Source organism: Scylla paramamosain, unplaced genomic scaffold, assembly GCF_035594125.1.
Source record: "Scylla paramamosain isolate STU-SP2022 unplaced genomic scaffold, ASM3559412v1 Contig9, whole genome shotgun sequence".
Taxonomy (NCBI): Eukaryota; Metazoa; Arthropoda; class Malacostraca; order Decapoda; family Portunidae; genus Scylla; species Scylla paramamosain.
The window spans coordinates 1777041-1803184 of NW_026973674.1; the positions used below are offsets into that span (position 1 = coordinate 1777041).

Below are 26144 nucleotides of genomic sequence, written 5' to 3' on the forward strand. Positions count from 1 at the left end.
CACACGCGGAGCTACTAGTATGTCGTAAGGGAGAAGTTTCTCTTCGCAAAACACAATATAGTGAGGAGTCTCTCCCGTACACGAATTCACCGATACATTAATGGAAAGAGCTACATGCGGAAGCCAATCTTCCCATGACTCTTGGAGTTTACCTGTAACATGCCGAAGGATCTCCAAAATTTTTCCATTAGTCCGCTCCACAAGTACATTAGAGGCTGAATAGTGAGCAGTAATAAAACACTGAGAAATCATGTTCTGCTGGCAAATGATATTGAGTACCTCATTCTTAAACTCTGACCCATTATCAGAAAGCAAAACTGAAGGTGTAGTGAATGGACAAAGGAGGTGGGACACTAAAAGCATGGACCACAACTGTAGCAGATTTGTTGATACAAGAATAACAAAGCGACTGAAATGATCAACGTAGACTAGAACATAAGATCATCCTTGGTGACTGGGAGGTAATTGCAGAAGTTCCATAGTAACACTATCAAAAAGACCAGCAGGAGTCTGAGTGAGTGATACCATTAGTTTGTGCACAAGAAAGACATTGCCCTACATGATTTGTGACGTCAAGGTTCATCGTAGGGCATTAATAACGCTTATGAGCCATTGTTAAAGATTTGCCACGGCCTGGGTGACCAAACTGGGGAGCGACATGAATGAGTTGAAGCACAGATAGAACTAAGGATGTGGGAATGACAAGTTGCGTCACTGTTTGCTTATGAACTGACACAGTACGGCATAATATACCATTAACAAGGGAAAACTGAGACAAAGGTACATGCAGCTTGGGTAAAACAGACTCATCACAAATTTTTAAGGCATATACCACAGCAGACCATAAAAGGTCTTGACGCTGGGCAGCAAAAAGTTCCTCTCATGAAAAATTAATAATTTCTGAAACAGAAGCAACAGCAACATTTCGAGACAGAGTATCTGCAGTTACATTTGCTTTACCGAGCAAATACTTGATCGTCGGTTTAAATTGATCGACTATGACAAACCATCTGGTGAGACTACCTGATATTTTTTTACACTTGAAAAGGTGAAGCAAAGCGGTATCATCAGTATAAACAGTCAATTGGTAGGCATAGATTATGTCACAAAAATGATGTAAAGCCCATACCAGTGCCAGAGCCTCAAGATGAGTAACTGAATAGCGAGATTCATCACCATTCAGGGTATGGCTGGCATACACATTGACCTGAGGACACAAATTCTCGGTTTGCTGCATTAGAACAGCGCCTCCTCCTAAAAGGACTTGCATCGGTAGAGTATAAAAGTCTGACTGTAATCTGGAAAGGCAAAGTCTGGAGCATGAATAAGTGCATGTTTGAGTCAATCAGCACTAGTTTGCTGGGCGTCGTGCCATATGAAAGAGACATCCTTTTTGAGAAGACGCATGAGAGGTGACGCAATGGATGAAAAGTCTCTGATGAATACACGATAATAACCTGCAAGACCGAGGAAAGAACGCAGGTGGTTTACTGACTTTTTTGGGGGGGATAGGAAAATGATGAACTGCTTAAACTTTAGCATCAGTAGTGTGAATGCCATCCTTGTCAACTACATGACCTGAAAACTTAATACGTGAGCGAAGGAATTTACACTTAAGCAGGTTAAGTTTAAGACCTGCTTCTTGAAATTTTTGCAAAACAAGTTCGAGTTTGTCACGAGACACCAAGATCAAATCATCAAGATATACAAACAAACCATCGCCGTTGAGACCTTGAAAAAGACTAATAAGAAGTCGCTGGCAAGTCAGGGACGAATTACGTAAACCGATTGGGGTAAGGAGCCACTCGTAATGACTTGATGACGTAGAAAAGGCAGTAATCTCAAGGCTACTAGAATCCAGTGGAATTTGCCAAACACCTTACTTGAGGTCAGTGTTATCTTTCCCGATGGACTGCAAAAGGTCAATTAAAGCAGGAAGAGGATAATGATCCGGGACAGTCACAGACTTAACTTTCCGAAAATCAACTACAGCACGAAAAGAATCGTCTTACTTTGGAACCAAAAACAGTGGTGAGTTCCACGGAAAATGAGATTCTTGGATGATACCATCTTTCAGCATTCCATCAACGAAATTCTGAACAACAGCACGCTGACTCAGGCAAACGATAGAAAGGCACAAAAGAAGGACGTGTATCAGGTTTTAACCGAATGTGATGCGCAATACGGTCTGTGACACCAAGAGGTTCGCTAGGCAAAGCAACAGCCGGTTTATATTTGACTAGCAAGTCGAGGAGACGAGATTTTGTTGTTGGGAAATCCAACACCTTAACATGAGCTAAAAGCTGAGAAATGAGATCTGCAGTATCATGAGAAATATCTGTATTAAGAGAAACAGAATCAATAAGGTGTGGAGAGTCATCAAAGGACCTACTTCTTCTTCTCGGACACAGGAAAGAGTACTTTCAAGAGACAATCTATGAACACGGATAGACTTTGGCAAAGATAAAGGGCATTTGTCACGCGAATGGGGAGGCGAACAGCACTCATGGGGCCCAGTCGCTTATCTCCAGTCACAACAGCAGAACAGACGTCCACAGCAGAGACTGAACGTTTCGACTGTGTGAAATCAGGCAATGACAAATTGTGATCTGTGGTGTGTAAGTGCTTTAAAGTGTGAACTGGAGGTTTAGAGGCTAAGAGCGGCGCCGGAATGTCCTTTGGAAAGATAACAATATCCTGATATGAAATAGCATGATGTTGAGGAAAAACATCAATACCATGAGTCACAAGCGAGTCAAGTCCTAATAGACCATCGCTATTGAGTGTAAAATCAGAACTTACAAAAAGTTTTGATTCAAATGGTTGTGAATTTTTGGCAAGAGACAAGGGGAGAGCAACTTTACCAAGGGCATGTAAGGAAGAACCTTGCACACTGAAAACATTATTGTCAGCAGGCTGTAAGGGAAGGTTAAATCAGTTTTCAAATTTGGAGTAAGCCTAGACACTCAAGAGATTGCAAGAAGCACCAGTGTTAAGTCCCAAGGAAAGAGGAGTGTCATAAGAAAAGCACTGGTAAACTTGCATACCTTGAAAAACAGCAATGACATTGGGGAGAGTGAGAGAGTGTTCCGGAAAAGATGGCACTAATCTATCCCGCATTGAGTTTGACGTCTCTGAAAATTTGGTGGAGAGGCAGTTGTAACTTGCTCTTGCTGCCATTCTTGAATTTTGAAACATTCTTCTATCATGTAGTTACTTGGACCATGAACAAGATAGAATTTAGATAGACGCTCAGGAGACATCCGAGTTTTAGAGCCGGAGATGGTGAGCGAGTATACCGTGTCTGAGCAGAGGAGTGAAAGTGGACAGGACGCTCAAGAGGCATAGGAGGTCTCAGGGCCGGAGATGGTGAGCGTGTACGAGTATATCGAGTAGGAGCAGTGGAATGAAAATGGACACGACGACCATGTGAGGAAGGTTTAGGACAAGAGTGGCCTGAAAACTGCTCTGAAGGCACATTCCTAGAAGTTGTGTCATGCTCGGGTGGAAGCGATGAGCAGGCAGACGAGTTTTTTTCTTAAGAAGGAAGCAGTGTGAGTTTGTGTGACCATTTTGCGACAATAGATGCACGAAAAAGCTGAACGCCGAGACGAAGGCAACACTTGAGAGGAAATACGATCAACGAGAAACGTCTGAGGTGGAGAAGGTGCAGGAGATGAGTCACTTACAACAGGTGGCAAGCTATAAGCATGAGACAATTCTACAATTTATTACTGATTTTCAAGGAAAAATCAAAAGGAGAGTCAGTGGGTTTAATCTTAATGTTGGAAGCAACACGTCTTTCCCGAGGAGTAAGATAATTAACATAACTTGTGAGCTCTAAGAAGACTTGTAGTTTACCTAGACTCATCTGACCATTGTGTATCTAGTTTCCAGACTTCAAAAATGCAATAACATAATGTGCGTACTCGGTAGCATGAACTTAACGACCATGTAACCTACACTTCCGAGCTGCGTAGTAAGCGAATCACCATAAGGAATAGCCCAAAGAAAGGAATCGTGAGTCCGTGACGCTCCAAAATCACGCAAGAAATTACTACGAAACTCAGTTTAATCATCTTGCAGCATACAAGGCTTAAAGCAGTGAGCGGACATCATGGTAAAGGCAAGTGATCCTGGAATCAACTGTGACCTGACGAACTACATCTTGCCTGCCCCCAAGGTGATGTTACTGTTTGTCATTAAGCCCTCAAATTGCTGTAAAAACGATAGTGCAGAATGGTGGGGTTCCTCAGCCACAATTTTTTTAATGGAAGGGTCCTGGCGCAGGGGTGCCACCAAATATGTGCTAGGGCGGTTGAGCTAGCACATGTGTTAATGTCGTAATCCAGAGATAACAACAAGTACTGCATAAAATATCTCTCAGTATAATAACAAACTACTAAGAACAGAGTAAACCTAAACGGCCCAGAGGCCAACCGCACACAGAGGGGGCGCGCGTGTCGCCACCTATGGAGTGATCAAAAACAAAAGAGGAACGAAAGGTGTTGTAAATGCAATATATATATATATATATATATATATATATATATATATATATATATATATATATATATATATATATATATATATATATATATATATATATATATATATATATATATATATATATATATATATATATATATAATACTAGTAATAATGATAATAATAGCATAAAGAAAATTAACTTATGATGTATACATGGTCATCCTATCATATGTTCTTGTTCTTATTTTTGTTGATGTTTTTGCAGTAGTCATTACTATCTTTCCTATCTATACCGTTCCTCTTCCTTATCCTCACCATTATTTGATTGTTGTTGTTATTATCATTATTATTATTATTATTATTATTATTATTATTATTATTATTATTATTATTATTATCATTATTATTATCAATATTATCATTATTATTATTAGTTTTACTTTAACTATTTTTAATATTACTAACATTATTTATTTTATTATTATTTTTAATGACAATTTTCAGTTAATGTTGTTCTTTTTTTCATTATTACTTTTATTGCCCTTCTTTATCGTACTCATCTTGTCATTGTCCTATCATAATAATAGCAATAATAATAATAATAATAATAATAATAATAATAATAATAATAATAATAATGATAATAATAATAATAATAATAATAATAATAATAATAATAATAATAATAATGATAATAATAATAATAATAATAATTATTATTATTATTATTATTATTATTATTATTATTATTATTATTATTATTATTATTATCATGTTTATTATTATTATCTCTCTCTCTCTCTCTCTCTCTCTCTCTCTCTCTCTCTCTCTCTCTCTCTCTCTCTCTCTCTCTCTCTCTCTCTCTTATTTAACCAAATATTACCTTGGTCATCCATGTAGTTTTGATGGAGGTAATGGTTGTGGTAGCAGTGATTTGGTGATAATGGGTGGTCTTATATCAGCAATAGTGGTGGTAATGGTAGTTGCGTTAGTAGTGGTTACACAAGTTGCCAGCAACAGTGTCTGCTTCTTATTACAGAGGGAGTGGCAGGGTGTGCATGAAGACAATCACAACACAGTCTTGTCCTGGCTTGTAGCGGGCAACACGGCGATGATGCGCAACATCCCAGAGCTCTGTGACGGTCACGCGCTGAGCCAGCAAGGCCTGACGCCCCTCCACGCCGCGGCGCTTTCCGGGGTTCCCATTAGTGCTGTGGAGGCTTTTTTGGGACGTGGCATAAGCCCTCATGTGATCACCCCTGACAATATGACCCCTGTTGACCTGGCAAGGCAGGAAGGCCATGACCAAGTGATTGACGGACTACAGTGCCACCATTGTGAAAAGGTGTGTGTGTGTGTGTGTGTGTGTGTGTGTGTGTGTGTGTGTGTGTGTGTGTGCCTACGTGTGCGTATGTGTTACCCCACATGTGTGTTGTGAGAGGTGCGGCTAAGGCAGTACGTTGCCGTCCAAAGGCCCGCAGATCGCCGCCGCATTGCCACTCACCATGGCAAGGCTGATTTGTTGTCGCAGCCGGGCTGTCTCGCGGGGCTATCAGCCTCGCTGGCTGACGCGCCTGCCGATGTTCTGCAGCAAGTCGCTAAAGGCTATACCCAACACCCGACTTATCTCCATGGCGAAAGGCATGAATTCATATCACAAGGCAAGGGGCGCGTAGCGCTGACGTTTGCTCCCCTCAGCCGCTCTGGCGGCTGAGCCAGCGCCAGAGGGTCAGGCAAGGAAGATGGTGATGGCGTATATGTTGACGCATGTGGCGTCGTCCTACATCAGCATTCTTCCTTGCCTGAAGGAGGGATCATAAAAGAAGGATTGTAAGATCGGGAATCACATGTTAAATTGCTTGTATTCAGCTTGCATCTCCTCCCTTATTTATGGACCAATTTCTTTCATTCAAAAATAATTTTTAATCAGGAAGAATAGGGAAATAAATCCTAATCTCTATTTTTTTCTTTTTTTATAATAGTATTTTTTTTTTAAGTTCGGTGAAAATAATAAAAAAAATATTTTTTAATATTTACCAAAAATCAATATTAACTTCAATCAGCATTTCAGAGAGTAGGAATTGTTGCTCTCATATAGTTTCATAAGCTCCAATAATCCATATTCGTGTAACATGAACGGCATCGGAGATATTTTTTTTTATATGGCAAAATCCGCCGTTTTGAGATATCACGCTTGAAAATATAAGAATTTAGTGTAATTTACCTAATGCAGCTAGGGAGTTGAAATTCATAGGATAAAAGCCCCAAAATATATGGAAAAAGCAGAAAGAGTTTCTTTTAGTTACTTTGATTAATTTCGCACGTAGGCCTAAAGCGATTAATGCTGTCACGCTTAATTAGCGATCTCGGCGGGGTAGGAGCGAAAACAAGAATAATATTATATTTTGCTATATTTCGCCGTATTTCTAAGTAGAAGCCAGTGTTCTACTGTTAAAAATAAATTAGATATTAATTAAAATTTTATCTGATGCAAATACATTGACTATTTGTTAGATTTACGAAAAAAAAAAATTCCGTAAATAAATTTGGAAAAAAAAAAAAATTATAGCTAAAAATTACCCATTCTCTAGCTGTACGTAAAGACAGAACTGTAGATTTTAACAGGAGACTAAAGAAAATTGATACCCCTAAAAAAAGAAAAAAACAATGGGAAAAAAAGGGAAAAAAGTTATCATACTTGTACCGCGTTGTGCAAAACCACAGATTATTTATGATGGAACGCCTCATTATATAACGCACAAAAAATTATCACAATGTTGCATATACCAAAAATAGCGGAAAAAATACAAAAAAAAAAAAAAAAAAGAAACAAAATTTTTTTTTTATTTTTTTTAGGGCCACATCGTACAATCCCCCTAAAGTCCCGAATCCCATGTTAAATTGCTTATGTTTAATTTAATTAAAATTAACTTAATTTAACTTAAATTAAATATTACTTAAAAATATATCTGATGCAAATACACTGACTATTTGTTAGATTTACGAAAAAAAAAAACTTTTCGTAAATAAATTTGTGAAAAATTATTTATAGCTAAAGATTTCCCATTCTCTAGCTGTACGTAAAGACAGAACCATAGATTTTAACAGGAGACTAAAGAAAACTGGATACCCCTAAAAAAAAAATATATATATATATATATATATATATATATATATATATATATATATATATATATATATATATATATATATATATATATATATATATATATATATATATATATATATATATATATATATATATATATATATATATATATATATATATATATATATATATGGGAAAAAAAGAAGTTAACATACATGTACCACGGCGTGCAAAACCGCAGATATTCATGATGGAACGCCTCATTACATAACACACAAAAAATTATCACAATACTGCATATACCAAAAAATAAAAAAAAGCGGAAAAAATGGAAAAAATGAGAGAAAAAAATCTGTTTTTTTTTTTTCAGGGCCCCATCGTACGATCCCCCCCTAGAGTCGCGAATCCCATGTTAAATTGCATCTCATCCCTTATTTATTGACCCATTTCTTGAAATAAAAAAAAACATTTTAATCAGGAAGGATAGGAGAATAAATCCTACCCTCTAATTTCTTATACAATAGTAAAAAAAAAACACATATTTCTTAAAGTTCGATAGAAAAAAAAAATTTTTCTTAATTTTAAATATTTGCTAAAAATACAAAATTTATTTCAGATAATAATTCAGAGGATAGGAATTATTCTTCTCTCATACTTTCATAAGCCATAATAGAAAAAAAAAAGTATAACATCAAGTGCAAAGGAGATAATTTTTAAAATGCAAAAAACAACATTTTGAGAAATCAAGTGCTAAAGTTGAAGGAGTTACTGTACTTCTCCTATCAAGAACATAAGAATATAAGAAATAAGGGAAGCTGCAAGAAGCCATCAGGCTCACATGTGGCAGTCCCTGTATGAAACATACCTACCTATTTCCACCTATCATCTCCATCCATAAATCCGTCTAATTTTCTCTTCAAGCTCCCTAATGTCTTAACACTAATAACTTGATTAATGAATCTCTTCCATTCATCTACCACTTTATTTGAGAACCAATTTCTTTCTATCTCTTTCTTAAACCTCATTTTTTTTTTTCAAGCTTGAACCCGTTATTTCTTGTTCTGTCCTGGTTGCTGATCCTAAGAATTTGGCTTACGTCCCCCTTCTTATAACCCATATGCCACTAAAGACTTCTGTTAGGTGCCCTCTTAACTTACGTCTCTCTAAAGAATGTAAATTTAAAAGCTTCAATCTCGCCACGTAAGGAATGCTCATATACTGTATCCTTTTAATCATTCTCCTTTGTAGTGACTCTAATGTCTTTCCTGTAATGTGGGGACCAGAACTGCACAGCGTAGTCTAGATGAGGTCTAACCAGCGCCAAATACAACTTTAATATTACTTCGGGCTTTCTACTTTCAACACTTTTTTTTTTTTTCAAAAATTAATCCTAAAATGAAGTAAAATGCATCTATGTCTATCACAATTAGACTTATGGAATCAAAAATACTGTGGCTCACTTGAAAGGGCACCTCACCCTCACATAGATGTACACACAGAAATTAATACTGTAGTGACAATGTGAGAATGTCAGGTAGAGGCTGAGTGTGGTAAATGGTTGTGGTGGTGAGTATAATCTTGATCAACTGGTCTTTGCAAACAGCACTGGTGGCTACTTTATTAGGATATACTGTTTGACTTATGTATCTGTGCCAGCAGCTGCTCTGGTTACCATAACAAGAAGAGAGTTGTGCAGACAGCACCAGGCTATATTGCATGGCATCCCTGTTGCTAAAGCACGCCTCCAGCACCATCTGGATCTGGTTCAGCTAGTTGCTTATATCTTATGAGAAAGTTGTATGCATTTTATGGACAATGCATTTACTAACCAGAACAAATGGCAAATCTATCTAATACTCAAAACAAATTAGTCTCCATGTTGATGGGGTGTCTTTCCCTTTGTCACTCCACTAGCAGGGAATTTTTTTTCAATATTTTAGGACATGCCACATGACAAGACGTGCTCAGAAATGGCTGGAAGACTTCCAATCATGTTACAACACTATCAAGAAAAAGTTAATACCAAATTTTCCTTTTCCTACAAGAAAGTGAAGAAAAATAACTGACAGCTCTTGTAACAAGCACTTCAAAGAATTGTGAGCTGGGATCTGAATTGTCCTCCTGGGCAGCATCACCCATTCACCTGGCTCATCACACATCACTTAATATTACCTGTTGCTCCAACAGTTTCTGAAAGGCATGTCCAGCTTTCATAATTATATAGAAGGATCTATTAATGTCAAGCCAGCAATCACACACAGAGTGGCTGAGACAAAGCACCACACATTCACACACACATTATTCACACTCTTAGATAAAAAAAAATAACATTAGACAGCATTAATAATTATAATAAAAATAGTCTATCCATCTAAATAACAGGCAGGCAATACCATGTGGAGGGCTTAAATTAAGGACAAAATTATAAAAGATAGATGAAAACCCTGACAAAAAGATAGGTGTGGAGGGGGCAAGCCTGAGTGAGGGCACCACTTTACCTATAGCAACTGCAGTGTGGCAAAGTACAAAGTCAAGGCGGAGATGAATGGTCCTGAGGTATTCCAGGTACTCTGTGATGGGAGACAGTGGTGACAGAATGACACAGGCACTGCCCCTGCATTTTTTTTTCTTTTGTGTGTGTAGGAGGAACACTGGCCAAGGGCAACAAAATTCCAGTAAAAAAAAAGAAAAAAAAAACCCACTGAGATGCCAGTCCCAGAAAAGGGTCCAAAGCGGTAGTCAAAAGCTGAAGGATAACTGTCTTGATATCTCCCTCTTGAAGGAATTCAAGTCAGAAGAAGGTAGAAATACAGAAGCAGGCATGGAGTTCCAGAGAAAGGGATGAATGATTGAGAATACTGGTTAACTTTTGCATTAGAGAGGGGGACAGAATAATGGTGAGAGAAAGAAGAAATTCTTGTGCAGTGAGGCCGCGGGAGGAGTGGAGGCATGCAGTTAGCAAGATCAGAAGAGCAGTTAGCATGAAAATAGCGGTAGAAGACAGCTAGAGATGCAACATTGCGGCGAAGAGAGAGAGGCTGAAGAAAGTCAGTTAGAGGAGAGGAGTTGATGAGACGAAAAAGTTTTGATTACACCCAGTCTAGAAGAGCGGTATGAGTGGAACCCCCCAGACTTGTGAAGCATATTCCATACATGGACGGATAAGGCTCTTGTACAGAGTTAGCAGCTGGCGGGGTGAGAAAAACTGGCGGAGACATCTCAGAACGCTTAACTTCATAGAAGTTGTTTTTAGCGAGAGATGATACGTAAAGTTTCCAGTTCAGATTATAAGTAAAGGACAGACCGAGGATAGAAGAGGGGGACAGTTGAGTGTAACTGAAGAAGAGGGGATAGTTCTCTAGAAGATTGTGTCGAGTTGATAGATGGAGGAATTGAGTTTTTGAGGCACTGAGGCAAGTTTGCTTTGCCCCAACCAGAAACTTCTGAAAGATCAGAAATCAGGCGTTCTGTGGCTTCCTTGCATGAAATGTTTACTTTTTGAAGTGTTGAACGTTGAAAAGACGTGGAAAAGTGCAGGGTGGTATTATCAGCATAGGAGTGGATAGGACAAGAAGTTTGGTTTAGGTCATTGATGAATAATAAGAAGAAAATGGGTGACAGGACAGAACCCTGAGGAACACCACTGTTAATAAATTTAGGAGAAGAACAGTGACCATCAACCACAGCAGCAATAGAAAAGTCAGAAAGGAAACTTGAGATGAAGTTACAGAGAGAGGGATAGAAGCCGTAGGAGAATAGTTTGGAAATCAAAGATAAGAGTGAGACTCTATCAAAAGCCTTTGATATGTCCAAGGCAACAGCAAAAGTTTCACCAAAATCTCTAAAAGAGGATGACGAAGACTCAGTAAGGAAAGCCAGAAGATCACTAGTAGAGCGGCCTTGACGGAACCCATACTGGCGATCAGATAAAAGGTTGTGAAGTGATAGATATTTAAGAACCTTCCTGTTGAGGATAAATAAAAAAAAAAAAACTTTAGATAGGCAGGAAATTAAAGCAATAGGACGGTAATTTAAGGGATTAAAATGGTCACCCTTTTTAGGAACATGCTCAATGTAGGCAAACTTCCAGCAAGAAGGAAAGGTAGATGTTGACAGACAGAGCTGAAAGAGTTTGACAAGGCAAGGTGCAAGCACGGAGGCACAGTTTCGGAGAACAATAGGAGGGACCCCATCACGTCCATAAACCTCTCAAGGGTTTAGGCCAGCAAGGGCATGGAAAACATCACTGCGAAGAATTTTGATAGCTAGCATGAAGTAGTCAGAGGGTGAAGGAGAGGGAGGAACAAGACCTGAATTGTCCAAGGTAGAATTTTTAGCAAAGATCTGAGCGATGAGTTCAGCTTTAGAGATAGATGTGATAGCAGTGGTGCCATTTGGTTGAAATAAAGGTGGAAAAGAAGAAGCAAAGTTATCGGAGATATTTTTGGCTAGATGCCAGAAGTCACGAGGGGAGTTAGATCTTGAAAGATTTTGACACTTTCTATTAATGCCACCAAGGATAAGGCATTGCAGCTAGGGACTTGAAATTAACAGGATACATACTTCATATATATGGAAAAAATAGAGCGAGTTTCCTTTAATTACACCGATTGGCTTTGTACATAGGCTTAAAACGATTAACTATTTCACGCGTGAATTAGCTCGTGGGGAACGAAGCGGTTCAAGAATTTATTTTATTTCTAAGTAAAAAGTAATGTTCCACTGTTTAAAATAAATAAAATATTTATATATTGCAGATCCATTGATTATTTGTTAAATTTACAATGAAAATTTATATATTTTTATTCCTCGTATATAAATTCCAGAATTATTAGTTATATCACAAATGCCTGATCTTTGATGTTACACACAGAGAGAGAACTGCAGATTTTCACAGGAGACGAAAGAAAAAAAAGGATACTTGAGAAAAAAATATGGGAAAAAGGAAAAAAAAAAACATTTGTATCGCTTTGCGGCAGAAATTCATGACGGGTTGCCTCATTGCATAACGCAAAAAAGCTTTATTACAATGTTGCATATACAAAAACAAAAAACAAAAAAAACAAAAACGGAAAAATGCAGAAAAAAAAGAAAAAAAGGAAAAAAAAAAAAAAAAAAAAAAAAAAAAAAAAAAAAAAAAAAAAATATATATATATATATATATATATATATATATATATATATATATATATATATATATATATATATATATATATATATATATATATATATATATATATATATATATATATATATATAAAATTTCAGGTCTATCACGTACAATCTCCCTTGAAGGGGAAGAATGTGATGCCATCTGCTCGACGCTCATTTCCTCGGTCCAAACCTCGCGGCTCGAGAATAGCTAAAAAACCAGCTGCAACCAGGACCCGGTAAATCAAGTTATTGAGGGTCGCATAGCGGGGCAGACGGCCGGTGTTGCGAGGGCAGGAGAGGCTGTGGTAGCCTAAGGCGTCCGTCATGGCCCAACAGCGGCAGTGATGAGGTTGCTGGACGCAGGTGTCCAGCCTTAGGTACTACACCGACTCAAAGCACTTTGTTGGGTAAGAGGAGACCAAGGCATTCCACTGGGATGGCTGACAACCAAGCCTCACTTTGAGGTGCCGTGGCGGCGAGGAGATGCGCTCGGTCAATCTGGTTAGCGTGAGCCAGCAAGTTGTTTGAGCGTTGCTTGGAGGTTGCCTTGTTTAGAGTCTGTTGTCTAAGAGCATGGTCAGAGTTTCAGGTGAAGGACTCTATTGCTGAAGTCAGACGAATAGGTCTGTCACCACTGGGGCGATGGTTAATGGTACAGACCAAACCACGCGATGCTTCCACAGAGGCAATGTAGGCAGGTAGTGCCACGTCCATCAGGCAACTTACTCCTAGCCCCCCAAAATGTATTGGTAGAGAATTTTGTGTCCAGGAAATGTCTGTGAGATGCACATTATAGCTTTGTGATGTTGCCTCTCGCACTTATTCGTCAATGGCCTGCAGAGATTCTTGGGCGGCATAGACAGATGCTGCCCTCAGCAGTTACGTGACTCTGGGAACTGCTGCGTACCTGGGTGGGAAGAAGAGGGCCGCGTGGCTGCCGATGTTGGCTGTCCTGTTGATGATCCTCATGATCCCTTCAATGTTAGCTAGAGGCTTTTCGTAGCCATAGGATTGGAAGGAGGCACCCAGAAAGGTGAGGTGTACTCGTATAAGTGATATAGGATGAGCGAGTCTGAGGAATTCCTGAAAGTGGGAGCCGGTGTTTGCGTCGATGTTGGTGTGGGAGTCTCCGTTGGAGTCGGAAGCTGCACTCTCAACTGTGTTTGTGTCATTGCCTTCTGTTAGTACTGTCCGGCCTCTGTTGCTCGTTCCGGTTCCGTCAGTAACGTCGAGGTGGGTGATCTCCCACTTACGTAGGTTAATTTCGAAGCCGAGTCCTCGAACAGATGGCAATAAACTATTGATTTCGGCAGCGACTGTCTCTGGGGGACCACTTAAGGTACCATCATCCAGATACCATAGATTGAGGGGAGAGTGAAAGGCTTGTATGACAGGATCTACCGCCTCGCAGCCCATCCCTGCGCCGACACCCAATTGAACGGGTTGAATTTCGGCAGCCAAAGCAGAGGACACGTATTTGACCAAGAGGTTAGACACTAGTCGTCGGTAGATGGAACCGACTGCTATGGGCCTCACACCGCCATTCTTTTTCTTGATGGCGGTAAATGCCTCTCTCGTGTGCTCTGGGATGTTCCCGGCAATGGTAGAATTGCAGAGCTCAGTCAGCGCATTAAGGAGCCTGTGGCCCGCCTCTGCGGTGCGTCCACCAAATAGCTGGCTCAAGTGAAGGAGTCGCACACCATTCAGACCGGCGGCCGAACCGAGTGGCGTGGCCTTGATAGCTGCCAGCACATCGTCTTCCACAACCGAGAAACGCATCAGGGAACTCTTGGGGTGATGTCGTCTGAGAAGGCGGGGGGATGTTTAGCACTGAGACCATCGATGATCTCTTCGCTGGGCAAAGTGATGTAGTCTGAGGTCATCAGGAGCCGTAAGGAGGAGCGAATGTCCCGGTCGGCGCATTTTTTGATGACTTCTGGAAACAATGTCTTCGCTCATTCCCATTACCGTCTCACTGCTGATGCGAAAGTCGGTTTCCTGGGGGGACGAAGGGTCTGCTGTCTTAGCAAGGAGGTTTTTGTATGGGAAGGAAAGGAGGCGCCACCAAGCGAGGGGAGAACGCTGCTCGAAAGCGTCAGTGATGGCGCCAGCTAGGTCTGAGGCAATGCAGTGGCGTTATTTTCGGGGGACGTTCTACAATAATCTGATGCATGGCCTTGAGGTCGGCGAGCGTTTCTGTCATGTCAACTGGTGGTGTTTGGCTATCCCTGGGGTCGTCGTGGACAGCATTACGTAGATGGTGGATGCGAAGATAGGCATCGCACTGCCAGGTTGGGAGCTGGGCGGCCTAGGCTTGCGTTATGCCGATGTAAGTGAGTTGGTGAGTGTGGTCGCACTGGGAATAGGAAATGGTCTGCTTCCGGTAGTTGACATGATTGCACGTGTGACAGAGGACCTCATGTGCATCAAGTGCCTGGCTACTTGATGCTGAGTTGGTACCCAATCAACCCTTGAGGCAGTGACGCATCTGACATGGTGCGTAAGACTTGTGGTTGCCTCGGGCCTTACCAAAGTGCTGGCAAGTGGTTGCCAGGCGGAACTGGAGCTGTGCCTCCGGAAGAACTCCCTGAAAGGACGGCAGGACGTAACTCCGTTGCGTGCGCTGGAGGCACTCAGGTCTTCAAACACTTGACAGGCCTGTGTGCCAGAAGTGAACGGACAAGCGATTGGGTGGTCTGTTGGTGTCATTTTTCATGGTGAGGAGAAACTGTGTGTATGTGTGCGTGTGTGTGAGAGAGAGAGAGAGAGAGAGAGAGAGAGAGAGAGAGAGAGAGAGAGAGAGAGAGAGAGAGAGAGAGAGAGAGAGAGAGAGAGAGAGGGGGGGGGAAGGGGGCGAATGAGTGGAAAACGTGAGCGTGGACAGGCACATGTGACCTGGAAGGCGGTGTGAAAGTGTGTTTGTGTTCGCTTCCATATATATATGTGTGTGTGTGTGTGTGTGTGTGTGTGTGTGTGTGTGTGTGTGTGTGTGTGTGTGTGTGTGTGTGTGTGTGTGTGTGTGTGTGTGTGTGTGTGTGTGTGTGTGTGTGCGTGTGTGTGTATTTTTTCCATAGGTGATGCTGTGCTGCTTGTGTTAAAGTCATGCCTGATGATAATTGAAAAATGTATAAGACCTGCTTACTTTTTATTTCATCTTAATCTTCCTTCCTTCATTAATGTTTTCACGCGCGCGTGTGTGTGTGTGTGTGTGTGTGTGTGTAGTTTTTTTCCATAGGTAGTGCTGTGCTGCTTTGATTATAGTCATGCTTTCTTCTTATTTCATCTCAATTTTCCTTCATTATTATATATACAAAAAAAAAAAAGACCAGAAAAGGAAATTTTACTTAAATCAGTACTGATGCTCCCGTTATTCCTAAAGATTTCAGTTGTGGAAAGGAAGATAAAGATGGTGATGAAAATGGATCTTGGTCAAGCAATACTTTATTTAGTTTAGCAAACAGTTAATCCATCAAAAGAACCTATTGATTATGTATCTTGAGGCTTAGTGCTAATCTTAAATCTGATATAATTATGTATCAGTTCATCTTACTGCGTGTTACCATGCGATATTGATAATATCATTATCCCATTACATCAATATACATCAAAGTAATCAATTATGTATTTGTGCATGCATCTTATATTTCATATTAATAATACTTTTTTTTTACTAATTTAATTGTTCATGAGTGTGAAATGCCATTGTTGCTTATTATATTTATAATTTTTATAACATTAATAAATATCAAGATAATGCTAAATATTTTTGGTCATTACATTTTGCATTCATTTATCAAGATGTACTTCTTTCTTCACATTTGTTATTCTAAATTCATCTTAAACAAATAAACTATTGCTTAATTTCAATAGCTGTTTATAGATGTTAACTATCTGTACAGCTTACAGCTCACGACTATACTATAAGTGTGGTGACCTGTTTCGTTCAGTGAACTGTGATGCGTTCCATATATTTAAGTAGTTGGTATACATATTTCTCAAAGTAAAGGTATAAATATTTAATAGGGCAGATACATGATGAAGAAAATAACACAAAAGTGGTTAGTTTAACACTAACTCACTAATCCAGAAGACAAATTGTATATCATCGTGTAATAGCTACAAATCAATATGAAAGTATCAGACAACTTCTATAGGCTGCACAAATGAATGGGGATTGTAGTGGTGGGAAGAAAACAGGATGAAACATGAGATCTTTTATTTCTTAAATATTTTTAAGAACTCTCTTCAGTCTGAATTCATTCCGTCTGAAGGCAGTTTGTTGAAACACTCGTGCAATAAAAAGATCTCTATCTTCATCCTGTTTTTTCTCATCATCACAATCCCTATCTAATGTAGCTTTTTGACAGAAAAAAATGATATTCTGACAGTGTTCAGGCGTCAAAAATAATTTCAGGGTTTCATTGTACCATGCTCAAAATATCTCTCAAACACTCTTGAAGTTCAGGGTACTCGTGGTTTATTGAGTGCTTTCAGCAAATCCCCCTAGATCTTCACAGAGCAAGGAAATTCACTCATCAGCGTGTCATTAGACCTATTGTGGACAATCATTATGGTCACGTCCATGACGTGAACATAAATATTACATTGTGTCAGTGTAGCCAGTATAAAATCCGCACCTAACTAAACAGGTGCTTAGTTTAAGTATCACCTAGACAGTGTTGCAGTCTGGTGGTGGACTGGTAAGTATGCTTGAAAGCACTCATAGGTGTCAAAAAATTAAAGTATTGTAATTACACTGACTGTATCAGGTCTTGGTAGAAGGCAAGCAATCATAAAAAAAAAAAAAAATGTAAACAGCTGAAAAGTACAATTCACAAGGAAACTAGTAAAGAAAACGTAGACAATTTACATCATCCCAGTATTTGGAAAAAAGAACACGAAGTGATTCATTAAATGATAAGTTAATAAGTCTTGCTCCTGATGACAAACCCATAGGCATGTACTGATTGGTGGAAGTGTGGGGATCTTAGGAAGTGAACATATGTTTTACCAAGTCAAGCTTTGCTAATAACCCCAAGAGATTCTCTGAAGGATATTTACCAAATGTACACTTACCTAAACCTCCTAACCTAAGCAAACATAACATAACTAAACCATGCCTAAGGAGTATTTTTTCTAATATGACCAAACTACAAACTGCAAAATTACGATATTCGTTATTGTTTGTTTATGTTATAAATGATTTTGATCATAAAGCACTTCAGAAATACTTCATTTTACCTCTTCTTCCCTCATCCCGCTTTTGATCTTGGAAACTCATCAGGAAGTGGGATGTATGAGCAGGGAACACGGAAATGGTTATTTTAGGGTACTTAAATGGAAATGACAACTTAGAAAAAGGCAACCACAACCTTACCTGACCTGACCTAACCTAGCCTAAACTAACGTGACCTGATCTAACCTAACGTGACCTAACTCAACCTAACTTGACCTAACCTAACCTAACAAAAATCCCTGTTATGGAAACTATTAATTTGCGACGAAAGCTTCAATGAAGTAAGTTTTCAGTATTCATAAAATAATAAAAAAAAAAAATACTCTTAAATGTATACAGAGTTATGGTCCTCTTCTAAAATAATACGCTAAGGACTAATTTATGACAAAGTCCATAGGGGAAAAGTATATATAAAAAAAAGGAATGTCTTCACACACACACACACACACACACACACACACACACACACACACACACACTTCTATGAAGTTAGGTGTTCTGAGACGTCTCCGCCAGTTTTTCTCACCCCCCCAGCTGCTAACTCTGTACAAGGGCCTTATCCGTCCATGTACGAGTATGGAGTATGCTTCACATGTCTGGGGGGGTTCCACTCATACTGCTGTTCTAGACAGGGTGGAATCAAAAGCTTTTCGTCTCATCAACTCCTCTCCTCTAACTGACTGTCTTCAGCCTCTCTCTCACCGCCGCAATGTTGCATCTCTTGCTGTCTTCTACCGCTATTTTCATGCTAACTGCTCTTCTGATCTTGCTAACTGCATGCCTCCCCTCCTTCCGCGGCCTCGCTGCACAAGACTTTCTTCTTTCTCTCACTCCTATTCTGTCCACCTCTCTAACGCAAGAGTTAACCAGTATTCTCAATCATTCATCCCTTTCTCTGGTAAACTCTGGAACTCCTTGCCTGCTTCTGTATTTCCACCTTCCTATGACTTGAATTCCTTCAAGAGGGAGGTTTCAAGACACTTATCCACCAATTTTTGACCACTGCTTTGACCCTTTTAGGGACTGGCATTTCAGTGGGCATTTTTTTTATTAGATTTTTGTTGCCCTTGGCCAGTATCCTTCCTACATAAAAAAAAAAACAAAAAAAAAAAACAAACACACACACAGACACACACAGGCCAGAACAATATATACATGCACATTGACATATTGCCACAGCCACCAGTAAACACTTCTATTTCCACCGAACCAAACTTTCTAAAAAACTATGACAACACTGTCATATTATTACATCATATATTAAATACCTTTCGCTGCAATACCATCAGCACCATGGATTCCCTTCTCTCTCCGGCAGAGCGGCAAGCCCCCGGAGGACCTGTACATGGAGCTGCTCTCAACAATTAGTCACGGGGACAAAGTACAAGCGGTGTCTGACCTTCTGTGTAAGGGCGCCCCCATAGAGCCCCTGGGTGGCCGCTCCGTCCTTAGACTGGCTGTCACCACCGACCGTGCACACACCGTCAGCCTGCTACTGGCTAGTGGTGCGTCGCTGCCCACCAGCCTGCTGCAGGAGGCTTGGCAGAGCCCCGACGTGACCCACAGGGTGCTGGCCTCCCTCACCACCGTAAGTACCTTCCCTTTCCTGTCTCACATCACTGCCACACTGTAAAGGTGAGGACGAGCACCGGCACTGGACCCGAATCTCAGTGGTGGCTCCTTTGCAGCGTAGAAAATGTTTGAAAAACTTGGATGAATTATAGGTCTGTTAGTTCTAGATGATGAACCTATGTGTTCCATCATTCTCAGTTTCAGGTTTTAGTTCTACGCCTGACAAACCTGTAACACAACAAAGTTGTCCAACATTAGAGAACATGTAAATGAATTTCGTCATTTCATAAAAGGACACCAATGTAATGTTTAGAGCAACCAGTGAAGTAGGTAATCTCTCTCTCTCTCTCTCTCTCTCTCTCTCTCTCTCTCTCTCTCTCTCTCTCTCTCTCTCTCTCTCTCTCTCTCTCTGCACGCGGTGCGTAACTGATGTCATGACCCTCCCTCCCTCACAGGCTTACTGCTGTCGGCTGCGTGCAGAGCAGCGTCGCCTGGAAAAGGTCAGCGGCGCCCTTGTAGAGGGCATCAACAATCTGGTGAAAACCATTGAGGGAAATACACCCTGGCAGGCAGCCTGGCGATGGGGAAAAGAGACTGACCGGCCAGCACTGAGCGACCTCCTGGCAAAGGCCGCGGCTGCCAACTGCCCCGTGACTGCCGCCTTTCTGCAGAGGGCAGGAGCGTGGCCCATCTTCAACGGAGCCTCGGGTGGCACTGCCCTCCACGCCGCCCTGGAAGCAGGCCACCAGGGCATGGCCGAGTTGGTGATCAGGGACCTCGGGGGCTGCCCGTATGTGCCGGACATACACGGTCGCCTGCCAATGCACATGATGCCCGACGAGGAGCAGCAGAGGCTAAAGCAGGTGAGGCTGTTTGTCTGTGTTCTCTCTCTCTCTCTCTCTCTCTCTCTCTCTCTCTCTCTCTCTCTCTCTCTCTCTCTCTCTCTCTCTCTCTCTCTCTCTTTCTCCTACTACTACTACTACTACTACTACTACTGCTACTACTACTACTACATACATCAGTAAGAAAATCTATCGATACAAAACAGTGTCCAAGTTATCATTTCATATATTTTACAGTACAGCAACACCTTGTAGATTATAATAGTAATATGATAAAATTTAAGAAGAATTTGGATGGCGACGTGAACTCATTTCACCTTCTCATGAAAACTTCAGCACCTGTCACCCTTATTTCATCTGCTACGCCGCCTTGATCACACTCCTGTAATAATCCTGACACTTGCATAGAGTATATTGAATCTGTCACCAAAGAAAAATATTAGAAAATCTTGAAATAATATTACTGTTTCCATCAGAGGGGTTGGTTTGGTTATGCTAGGTTTAGATTAATATTTTGTTCAATAAGTTAATTGCTAATCCTTTTATTCTGTAAATCAGGATAAAAAAAAATCATAACTTCACTCAGAAATAAAGAGTCACTGTCTCATAGTAGGCTAAGATGGTTAATATAAAACCCGAAATATTTAAATGTAATAATACCTTGCTGCCATTCATTTTAGTAATTTTTTTTACTCCTCCTTTGTACTTTATATGGCATGAAAATTCTTATCTCTAGGAAATTTCCTGTATTGAATACTTATTATTAGCTTCCAATGCATTTAAGTGTTCTGTTTTACTCCAGTTTACTCCATGTAGATTTTACTGATGGCTGTACCCTTAATTTTTAAACGTTATTTATTTGATATCCCGGCAGGAGTTAATTGGAATAGAGAAACCATCTATCGATGATCTGCGAATGGGAGACGGCGGCAAACTTTTGTTGCTTTATTCTTTTAAAAACTCGTATTCTTTTATGTATCCACTTGATATAATTTTAGAGATAACTCTGATTTCTTCTTCAGTGAGCAAAGTTAGACTGCCTATTTCTAAAACTTTCAGTTGGAAATTTCACATGTCATCTGCTGGAAGAGTCTCCATGACGTGAGGTTTTCTGTGTTGCCTGCATAATTTATTTTACTTCTCTCAGGTGCTAACTTTGTATCAGTATCTCATCCGTCCCTGCATAGAAAAATGCCTTCATACAATGTGAAGGGAATGGATGCTTTCTGAAACAGAATGGAGTCTAAAACATTTTGTCATTACTTCCTCCTCTAACAGACTATCTTCATCAGCTCTCACTCGCTAAAACAATGTTTCATTTTGCAGTAATTTCTACCGTTATATCAGTAATTACTACTCCTCTGAACGTAGCTACTAACGGGATACATCCCCTTTCCTATTCATCTCGCCTCTATTGTGTTCATATCACTAACGCGTTAGTTAACAAGTATCTTCACTCTTTCTTCCCCCTTCACTTGTAAACATAAACGAATACCTAATCACGTCTGGGATAAAACTGGTCATCTCTTTGGAAAGTTTTAGTGTTGTTCGCTGTTTGGGAGTTTTTTTTTTTCTTTTTTTTTTGTCCCATTCTTTGTTTTGTACTGTCTATGACCAACCTCAGTGACAAGTATAATTTTGACCATTATTATTATTATTATTGTTATTATTATTATTATTATTATTATTATTATTATTAGTAGTAGTAGTAGTAGTAGTAGTAGTAGTAGTAGTAGTGGTAGTAGCAGTAGTAGTAGTATTACTATTATGACTATTGTTGATGTTGTTGTTGTTGTTGTTGTTATTATTATTATTAATATTATTATTATCATCATTCTTGAGACATTTTTTTAAGTTGGCGGTGAAGGTGAGAAGAGACACCGGTGTTATAGAGCGAGTTTATTCCCGACTAGCTTTGCTTGTAGCTTCCAAAAGGTAACTGAGGAGGGAAGAAGGAAGAAAGCTACAAGCGAAACTAACCAGGAATAAACTCATCCCATAACACCGGTGTCTCTTTTCACTTCTGTCTCCATTATTATTAATATCATTACTATTTTATTATTATTATTATTATTATTATTATTATTATTATTATTATTATTATTATTATTATTGTTATTATTAGTATTTATTTATTTATATTATTGTTATCAGTATCATTACTCTTTTCATTATAATTATCGTTACCGAAATGTATGCAGGGGCTACTGGAAACTCACCCACATTTTCAGTTTTTGCATTAAGTATACTATTGTTACGAAAGTGCCCTGTGAGATAGTGTGTATATGTGTGTATGTGCACATAATAATACGTGGACGCCCCTGTGTGTGCACGTGAGGCCCCTCTTACCGAGCACTGGAGCGAGATTAAGGCGTCGGTTGACGTTATCCTGCAAGGCGAGGGGTCCGAGGAGGTATTAGCAGAGTTGTAATGCCTGTCCGGTTTCAGTCTCGAGAAGATGCGTGTTGCCCTTGCTCCTGTCCCTGCCTTTGTTTTCCACCTGTGAGGGCAGTGGTGCGCCCTGTAACCGTCTGAGGACATGGTAGCTAGTGTGCTAGTGTGCGTGCGAGTGATTGTTACTAAGAACTGTGCCGTGACTGTGTAATGTGCATGCCAGGAAAATAAACCATGTAAGTCCAGCGACGTCCGCCTTTCTGTCTGCCCTTCCCTCCAGGACGAGCTCCTTATAACTTGCAACTTGTGAACATATTGAACAGTGAAATCAACCAATAAATCCTGACAAATGTCTGACAGACAGTGAATAACGTCAGTGGCAGCCCGGCAGGTTTTTTGTCCTACCGGCAGTTGCGTAACACTCTTTACATTTCTTACAAGGCACCATGAATTCTTGCTCACATACACACCTCTTAAGAGGTTTATCTCATGACACCATATATTTTTTTGAACATTCAATAATTATCGTAATCGATTATTATTTTTTTTTTATTTTGGCTCACGAACAGTATTGTCATTATCACATTACTATTATTGTTACTATTATTATTATTATTATTATTATTATTATTATTATTATTATTATTATTATTATTATTATCATTATTGTTAGTAGTAGTAGAAGTAGTAGTAGTAGTACTAGTAGTAGTAGTAGTAGCAATAGTAGTAATAGGTGTAGTAGTATATTATTATTATTAATATTATAATTGCTAATAATAATATATATATATATATATATATATATATATATATATATATATATATATATATATATATATATATATATATATATATATATATATATATATATATATATATATATATATATATATATATATATATATATATATATATATATTACCATTATATTATCTTTCATTTATAATAATGTTTAGGAGTAAGCTCACTTGCTAAGAACACACTATCAAGATGTCCTTCAATGAACAGATCAACATAGAATTTACTGATCTGTGTGCCTGAACAAGGTGCAATTTCAGATACGAAATATTTGTATTATTTCCCCTATAATACTGTGAATATTAGTACCTTTAGTACTGAATGCATATATTTTATTCTGTTACTTCTTATGTACGATTTAGTAACAATATATATATATATATATATATATATATATATATATATATATATATATATATATATATATATATATATATATATATATATATATATATATATATATATATATATATATATATATATATATATATATATATATATATATATATATATATATATATATATATGGCACCACAGACCACTAACTCTTCGAAACGTCGTCTACCAACTCGAGTCTCGCATCGAAGCTCTACAACTCTCATCACCCTAGCTAACTAATCGGCAATGGAGAGAGGTGAGCTGATGGGGCGTGCCACCAGACCAAGGAGAATTCACTTCACAGCTGGCACAACCACACCCTTTCTCTTGTACATACGTTTGAGTTGTATTGTCTATGCTACTAAGTAAACTGCACCACTTCCATCATCGTTTACTTTCTAATAATCGATTCAATGGTGATCCCGGAGAATTCAAAACGGCCTCTTTTTGACTTCACAATGTCTATCGAAGACAGCAAAGATCAACAGAATGCAGTATCACTGAAGCTAGCCACTTTTTGGATTTCTCAACCCCAGGTGTGGTTCGAACAGGTTGAAGCCCAATTTCACATACGCCAAATCACTGCTGACATTACCAAATATTATTATGTGGATCAGGGAACGGCTGAGCACGTCACAGATTTCCTCCTCCACCCTCCTGCCTACGGCAAATACGAAGGAATCAAGAAGCTCCTTACCTGTACATTCAACCTAAGCAAGCATGCAAGGGCAACAAATCTTTTGCACATGGATGGCAGCGCTGACAGCAAAACATCCATAATAATGAACGAGATGCTTGCCCTGATGGATGGACATACGCCCCGCTTCCTATTCGAACAAATCTTTCTGGAGGAGATGTCTGACGACATCCGTCTGATCCTTGCGGATGACGGATTCATCCAATCCTGTGAGTTGGCGGCGCAAGCAGATGTACTGCGGCAGACCGAGCAGCAGAACGAAACCTCCATTACAAACATCACAGTTGTGACCCAACGTTCTGTGTGAACCACTAGTACTCGTCCTGATGGAACAACAATGAAGTTCCCGGCCAATACCCACGAGAAATGGTGTAACTATCCCCAAAGTTAGGGCTCCGAGGTCCGCCGAAGCTATCCATCTTGCACGCACCCGGAAAAACTGCATAGCTGTCCGTCGGTAAAAGGTACTGCCGTCGGACGTGAGCATCGACTCCTCTATGTCAACGATCGCCATCTCAAGTGGACGTTTACCATCACCGATGTCTCACAACCACTGATTGGAGCACATTTCCTCCATGCACACTCTTTGCTCGTTGACATGAAAGGACGTCGCATCGTTGACTGAACGACATTTGAATCAACTAGCCTTCACCACGCCCTGTTACCAGCACCTCATCTCATCTCTGTCTTGTTCCATCAACGTGTACATCAAGGTACTAAAGGACCATCCGGATATCGTGAAGTCACAGTTCCATTTAGCAGTACCGAAGCATGGCATAATGCACCACATTAACACCACAGGTCCACCTCTACACGCACGGGCATGCAGGCTTCCTCCCGACAATCTCTTACAAGCTAAAGAGGAGTTCAGAAAATGGAGGAAATGGGTATCATGCATCTTTCAGACTGCCCATGGGCATCCCTACTGCATATTGTCCGAAAATCGACTGAGGGCTGGAGGCCCTGTGGGAGATTACCACCGTCTGAATGACATCACTACAGTGGACCAGTACCCTGTGCCCATACAAAAGACTTCATGGCGAATCTTGACGGTGCCGAGATTTTTTCGAAGATCGACTTGGTACGATGTTATCACCAGATTCCAGTTCATCCTGACGACATCCCCAAAATCACCATAATCACACTGTTTGATCTTTTCGAGTTCTTCCGCATGCCTTTTGGGCTCAAGAACGCTGTCCAGGCACATTCCAACGCCTGATGGACATGGTGGGCAGGAACCTGGGTTTTGCATTCATCTACCTGAACGACATTCTAGTCGCGAGTCGTACTCGACAAGAAAAATATTACTCACCTCAGACACCTTTTCCATAGGTTAAGTGAACACGACCTGGCCATCAATCTGGCTAAGTACGAGTTCAGCCTCTCCTTCATCAATTTTCTTGGCCATCGCATTGACCAACACGGAGCCGTTCCACTTCCAGCCAAAGGCGATGCTATTCGCAAATTCCCAAA

At 39.8% G+C, this 26144-nt stretch overlaps 1 protein-coding gene across 3 annotated transcripts in view; it reads left to right on the top strand.

The window, feature by feature from the left end:
* The window catches only part of LOC135096938 (ankyrin-2-like), a 134552-nt gene that overhangs the window by 91202 nt on the left and 17206 nt on the right, over window positions 1-26144 (top strand). For all 3 annotated transcript variants that reach the window (XM_063998711.1, XM_063998709.1, XM_063998710.1), the window contains 3 exons: window positions 5531-5836; window positions 19309-19578; window positions 20018-20425. In XM_063998711.1, the coding sequence (XP_063854781.1) occupies window positions 5531-5836; window positions 19309-19578; window positions 20018-20425 (984 nt within the window). The remainder of the gene's footprint in view (window positions 1-5530; window positions 5837-19308; window positions 19579-20017; window positions 20426-26144) is intronic.